Source organism: Mustelus asterias, chromosome 16 (genome assembly GCF_964213995.1).
Source record: "Mustelus asterias chromosome 16, sMusAst1.hap1.1, whole genome shotgun sequence".
Taxonomy (NCBI): domain Eukaryota; kingdom Metazoa; phylum Chordata; class Chondrichthyes; order Carcharhiniformes; family Triakidae; genus Mustelus; species Mustelus asterias.
Genome location: NC_135816.1, coordinates 34,278,628 through 34,284,627, shown reverse-complemented (window position 1 = coordinate 34,284,627; position 6,000 = coordinate 34,278,628). Strand labels below are relative to the sequence as shown.

Genomic DNA, 6,000 nt, shown 5'->3' with positions numbered 1-6,000 from the left:
CTATATAAGACCCTCGTCAGACCCCACTTGGTCGCCTCACTATAGGAAGGATGTGGAAAAGATTGAAAGGGTGCAGAGGAGATTTACAAGGATGTTGCCTGGATTGAGTGGCATGCCTTATGAGGATAGGCTGAGGGAGCCCGGTCTTTTCTCCTTGGAGAGACGAAGGATGAGAGGAGACCTAATAGAGGTGTATAAGATGTTGAGAGGCATAGATCGGGTGGACTCTCAGAGGCTTTTTCCCAGGGTGGAAATGTCTGCTACGAGAGGACACAGGTTTAAGGTGCTGGGGGGTAGGTACAGAGGAGATGTTAGGGGTAAGTTTTTCACACAGAGGGTGGTGGGCGAGTGGAATCGGCTGCCGTCAGTGGTGGTGGAGGCGAACTCAATAGGGTCTTTTAAGAGACTCCTGGATGAGTACATGGAGCTTAATAGGATGGAGGGTTATAGGTAGGTCTAGAAGGTAGGGATGTGTTCGGCACAACTTGTGGGCTGAAGGGCCTGTTTGTGCTGTAGTTTTTCTATGTTTCTATGTTTCTATTACTGAAGCACTGAACACAGAATGGTTTAAACCAATGGTAATATATGAACTTTGTAAGGACTCCAGAGCAGGGGTCACACATCCCTTTGACCTGCTGCACCTTTTGGTGTTACTAGCTATAACAGCTCGATGTTTTTAATTCTAATTCTCTGCTTTGATTTTTCCATCTCCATTAATGCCTTTTACTTCCGGAGTGTATTCATCTTATGCAGGTCAGTTGATTTTGCACCTATGACTTTGTAGTGATAATGTCCACATTCGCACTACTCTGCATATAAACAACATTTGCCTGGGCTTGATTTTTGAGACTAAATAGTGACAGGAAATGACAATTTCTGATTTGGCCCAGCCGAATAAACATTTTCCTTGTTTTTAATTGACGTAACTCAACTATTTAAGGCTTCCTCTTTTGTGTTTCCATAATAAAAAGAAGAATTGTTCCTTACCAACCTCAGCAATTTCCTCCATTGCTTCAATCAGATCACCCATTAAACTCATCTGCCACAAAGTTATATGAGGCCAGAAAACAGGCACAGGAATTGCGATGTACAATTAACCTGTCACCCTTCCATTCGATGCAGACAGCATGCAAACTTTGTACTGCAGCTCATTACATGATTATGGCATGCAGCCAACGCTATGAATATTGATGAGTGGCTTCATGCCTGAGCAGGGGGTTGCAAAATTTTAAAGAGCATAGTTCCACTTAATGCTAACCTGTACTTTTTAAGGGGGAGATTGTGGAAGTGGTTGGGCAAAAAGTGTCCCAAGTTAGAAGAACACTAAAATGGCGTAACAGGGCAGAAAGTGTGCTCCAAGGTTCTCTGACGCGGTACCAGAGGCCTTGATGCAGAAGTTGGAAAAGAGGAGAGGCGTGCTGTACCTATGGGGGCCAGACAGACACTGGAAGGCAATGTGAGTAGATACTGTTATGGTCAATGCTCGTAGTGTACCCCTGAGGACATGTCAAAATAAGTTCAATGACCTCGCACAAATGGTCACAGTCAGCGAATGCATCTACAAATGCCACATCCTTATAAATAAACTATTCACCTCACACACTGTTCAGTTCACCATTGCCTCTTTACCAACAGTCTCTATCGGCCATTATTTAGATCGAACGTTCATAATTTCACCTCACCTTGACACAGTTAGCACTGTTCAAGGCTCACACCCACATTTCACAGCTTGTGCATATTTCCAAGTATTCAACCATGATAGCCACATCACACAAACACATTGCAGCACACTACACACTCTCTTACAGCACAAGGTGGAGCACAAACAGAGGCAGCAGCAGCAAACCAGCTGGAGACCAGCATGGTTTATACCCTTACCCCAAAGGAGGCAATGATGCTTGCCGTCGGTGGAGCGGCTATGACCTGTGATGGGGTTTAAAGGATCATTGATGACTGTACACTCAGAGGTAACGCGCTTGCTAACATCCTACTGAACCCCTCATCTCACAATCGCTTTGGATTTACAAGCTATGCACGGTATAAGTATTCACCTCTTATTTTCCCCCCTACCCTCTGCCCTCTCCAGCCCCTCACTACAACCCTGTCTTCGTGTCTTTTCACTATCTGATACGCAAGAACTGCAACCTGGCTGGGCAGTGGCACAGTGGCAAGAAGTATAAGAAGAAGAGACTGATGATGATTCATAGAATCTCTACAGTGCAGAAGAAGCCATTCGGCCCATCGAGTCCACACTGAATCTCTGACAGAGTATCTTACCCAGGCCTTCTCCCCTGTCCTATCCCTCTAATCCCACACATTTACCATGGCCTACACATCTTGGGACAGATGGTCTACATATGATGAGACAGTCGCAGCGATCACCTTAGATATAGTAAAATCCCACCATTTGTTACTTTCTCTGTCTTGAATTTGCTTATCTGTGCAATATTCTTCATCACCAGTTCACCCACTGTGGACCCAAATATACACTTACCTGCAGTTTTACAAAAAGAAATGGAAGCCATCTCTAGAAAGTACCAAAGGAAAGAAAAATTCACCTAAATAAAGCCAAAACAAAGTGCCCTTGACCTATTTCCTGCATTTTAATTAAAAATTCCTCCAGTAAATTTCTCTTTAAATTTATTAAAAATTTAATTTTTATTGCCATTGAGCCTTTTTACTTGTAAACTTTTAGGATGGCTGCAACCTATCTAATTGATTCCAATTGGTAAATTTGTTCATCGTTCATGATTTCACCGTTCGCGGTTTCAAGAAACGTAACCCATGCGAACAGCAGGACTTTAGTGTACTAACATTGCAAATACTTTGTAGAGGAGCTTAGAGATGGGACCTGCATATGGCGAGATACTAGGCGTGAATAGTCTGCAGAGGGTGAGATTGTACACGGGTTCTGGTGCAGAGGTCAGATTAGGATTCAGCTGAGGACTTCGAGTGATTGGTATAACAAAGTAGGTTTGACAGATATTCAAACAGAAATGTATAGTGTTTGGCAGGCCTGTCAGAAAGCCTCTATGACAAGGAGCATGGAGGAGTCCAAAAGAAACCTCAGGTAAGTCTTTGTATAGATCTTGAGACCCATCCTTTCCAGCAAGAGAATGGTCAATTTCAAGAAGAACATTTGTGAAGCCAACCACGATTGGGTGTCTGATGGTCAATGTCACAGAAGCCACACAATATCTAAATGTTGTTGTGGAAGCTGTCATGATGGTGAGTTTGTGCAGGATACAGATTACATGTATACTGGAGAGTGCTGCAGAGCACCCATATGGGGAGATCCAGGCAATGGAAGTGGTGTTTAATCACCATAATGGTCTGCTTGATGGCATTTTATGACTCATGGTATCATGGGGACATGGGTTCCTCACTGGACTGCTCAGGCAGAGGGTCTTTTCTGCTGCTGAATGAAAGGTGTTCACTGGAGCAAGTTGAAAAAGGTACCACTAGAGTCAAAACAGCATTGCATGCTAACAGGCACATCTGCCTGCTCTGCATGCTTTGGCACATTTACTCTGTGTTCACACGAATGACCCTACCCAAAGTAACGAATGGCACAGCCCACACCCAAGGGGTAAATTTTCCAGTCCCGCCTGCCATAGAAATCATCACAGGACAATTCAATGGACCATTGAAAGATCCGTGAACCTTGGGCAAGAATTTCTAGTCTCGGGGTGGGTGGGACTGGAAAATCCCATCCAAGGGTGTGCATGCGGAAAGCCAAAAGTCACCAATACCACCAAAATTACAGGTGCTGCCCAAATTTATATCGCAGCCCTCGCACTTTGGTCTTCTGGATTCCACCATCCTTGTTCACTTTTTCCAAATAAAAAACTAAGTGCCAAACAGGCGAGGAAACAAGATTTTTTCTCTCCTGTTTTTTGGGGCGAACTTAGTAAAATAAATTCAAGGCACTCTGTGCAGCACAGAGATTTATGCCGGCGTGGGAGGGTGTGGGGGTGGGGCATAATCTTGCCCGAGAGGCCGGCATCAGACTGCTGAGGGGGCCAGCGCATGTGTGCCAATCTCCCAGTATACCAGGAAATCAGTTGACATGCCCCTCCCCCTCCCCGGACATCACCAGTTGCCCGATCACCGGCCCAGACATGCCCCCCTGACATCGCTGGCCCCACCTCTCCCGATTGCTGTCCCATCCTGCTCCCCCAAGCGTCGGCCCCGACACTCCCCAACCCAATGGCTGGCCTCCTGATGGCCAGGTCGGACCCAGCCTCTGAGCGCAAGCCCCATCACCAACCCACATCCCCCAATGCAGAGTTCCCCCCATTCCCTCTCCTCCTACCTCCCCCCACTCCCGGTCTGGCCCCACCCCTATCTAGCCCTACCCCCATCCGGCCCCTTAGCACTGCCCGGTGTCCACTGGACGTTGCTAGTGTGCCAGGCTGACAGCGCCAGGGTGCCCAGTGGGCAGTGCCAGGGTGCCAGGCTAGCATTGCCAGGGTTCCAGGCTGGCATTGTCAGGGTGCCAGGCTGCAGTGGCAGGGTGCCCAGTGGGCAGTTTTAGGGTGCCAAGCCAGCACTGCCCAAGGGACACCCCACTTGCCTCCAACATCTCGAGGGACCTCAATGACATTTGGTCCGACCAGTGAGTCCCTGTTGCTAAGGACTATATGTGATCTCCACTGGTGTGGACCTCCACTAGTAGGGTCAGAAACATTAGTGAGCCCAGAAGATTGCATCCCAGGTTCACTAAATAGATGCAAATAAGCAGCTGCATTGTGTAATCACCCTCACATTGTTCCGCCTGTTTCTGGCCTTCCGCTGACACTTCCTGGCCTGCTGCGCTACTCAAGAACGGGCCAGGAAAGATCAGTATCTTTCCTGCAATGGGTATCCAAAGTTGAACATGATATTCCGCACAAGGTCCAAGCAGCATGTTGCTTTTATACTTTGTATTTGCTGTAGACCTTGACATCACAATAGACTTTTTGATTGTCTGCTGCATGTGGAAGTCCAGAAACCTGCCCATATTTCAACAGAAATTGGGATCAATTTGGCTAAATCACTGAGAGAGCTTACAGGATGACCGATACATGAAATGGAAAGGTCACATTTAGGAATGCGTCATGCCATTTTGACACTCAGGTTAAGGCAAATTTGAGGCATGTATCAGGTCAGATGATGATAAAAGCTTGGCCAAAGAGGCAGTGGAAAATGTGCTGTCTTCTGCATCCAACCTACGCTGTGTCTCAATGACTGGAGCTGCCGTTGTGTAAAAGAAGATAAAGTTTGTTTCCTTTGGCATAAGGTGTTGGGGCAGGTAATAAGCTCAGCCCATCACCATGGAACAGAACGGAAAGCCTCAGGCAGATAAGAAACAAATGGCGTTAACATGGAGCGAGCGGAATAAAGTTAAAAAAAAATTGCAGAAGGAGAAGTAAACCAAACGGAAGAAAATAACTCGCATTTATTAGCCACTTATGCCTCTTGTGAACTTTCAAAAATCTTTATTGCGAATTAACTACATGTTTGATAGATTGTCATTATACAAGCAAAAGCAGCAGCCATTATGCTGAGAGTTGGAAGAATTTTGGCCAAGATTTAGTGAAGACATCCTGCTCTTCAGCATACACCATCCAAACAAGCAGACTTATTATTAGTTTAGAGTCTCAGCTGATGGATGAATTACTGTGGAGGAGCTGAGAGGTCGCTATCAGGAATTTTGTCTGGAAACTGTTAAGCGAAGCTATCAGTCAATGCTAAAAAAAAATGACTGCACCACCTCTGAGGGCTGAAGCTGCTCTCGTGTACCTTGTTCATGATTCATTGACAACTGGCTTCTATTTCCACACTGGGGAATAGCTAGCTTAAGCACTTGTGTTGCTTATATCCTTGTATTCTTTTACGAATTCAGGTAGATCCAAAATAAACTCTGTTATTTCAAAATAAATCTTCAATGGAAAAGTTATCAAATCTTCTGCTTACTGTTCACAACAGTAAATCTCCAGCCTCAGCTGGACTGTTGCT

The 6,000-nt window shown here is 45.8% G+C and overlaps 1 protein-coding gene across 3 annotated transcripts in view; it reads left to right on the top strand.

Annotated features, from left to right (window-relative positions):
- Positions 1-1,804: 1,804 nt before the first annotated feature.
- LOC144505092 (uncharacterized) overlaps positions 1,805-6,000 on the top strand; it is a 41,226-nt gene continuing 37,030 nt past the window's right edge. Inside the window, exon 1 of one of the 3 annotated variants that reach the window (XM_078230891.1) lies at positions 1,805-1,967. Coding sequence is in view for 1 of the 3 variants with exons in the window: in XM_078230895.1 (XP_078087021.1) it covers positions 2,031-2,037 (7 nt within the window). In the remaining 2 variants the exon portion in view is untranslated. Of the gene's footprint in view, positions 2,038-2,930; positions 3,071-6,000 lie in introns of those variants that run through there. The other 2 variants (XM_078230895.1, XM_078230892.1) reach the window with 2 other exon arrangements.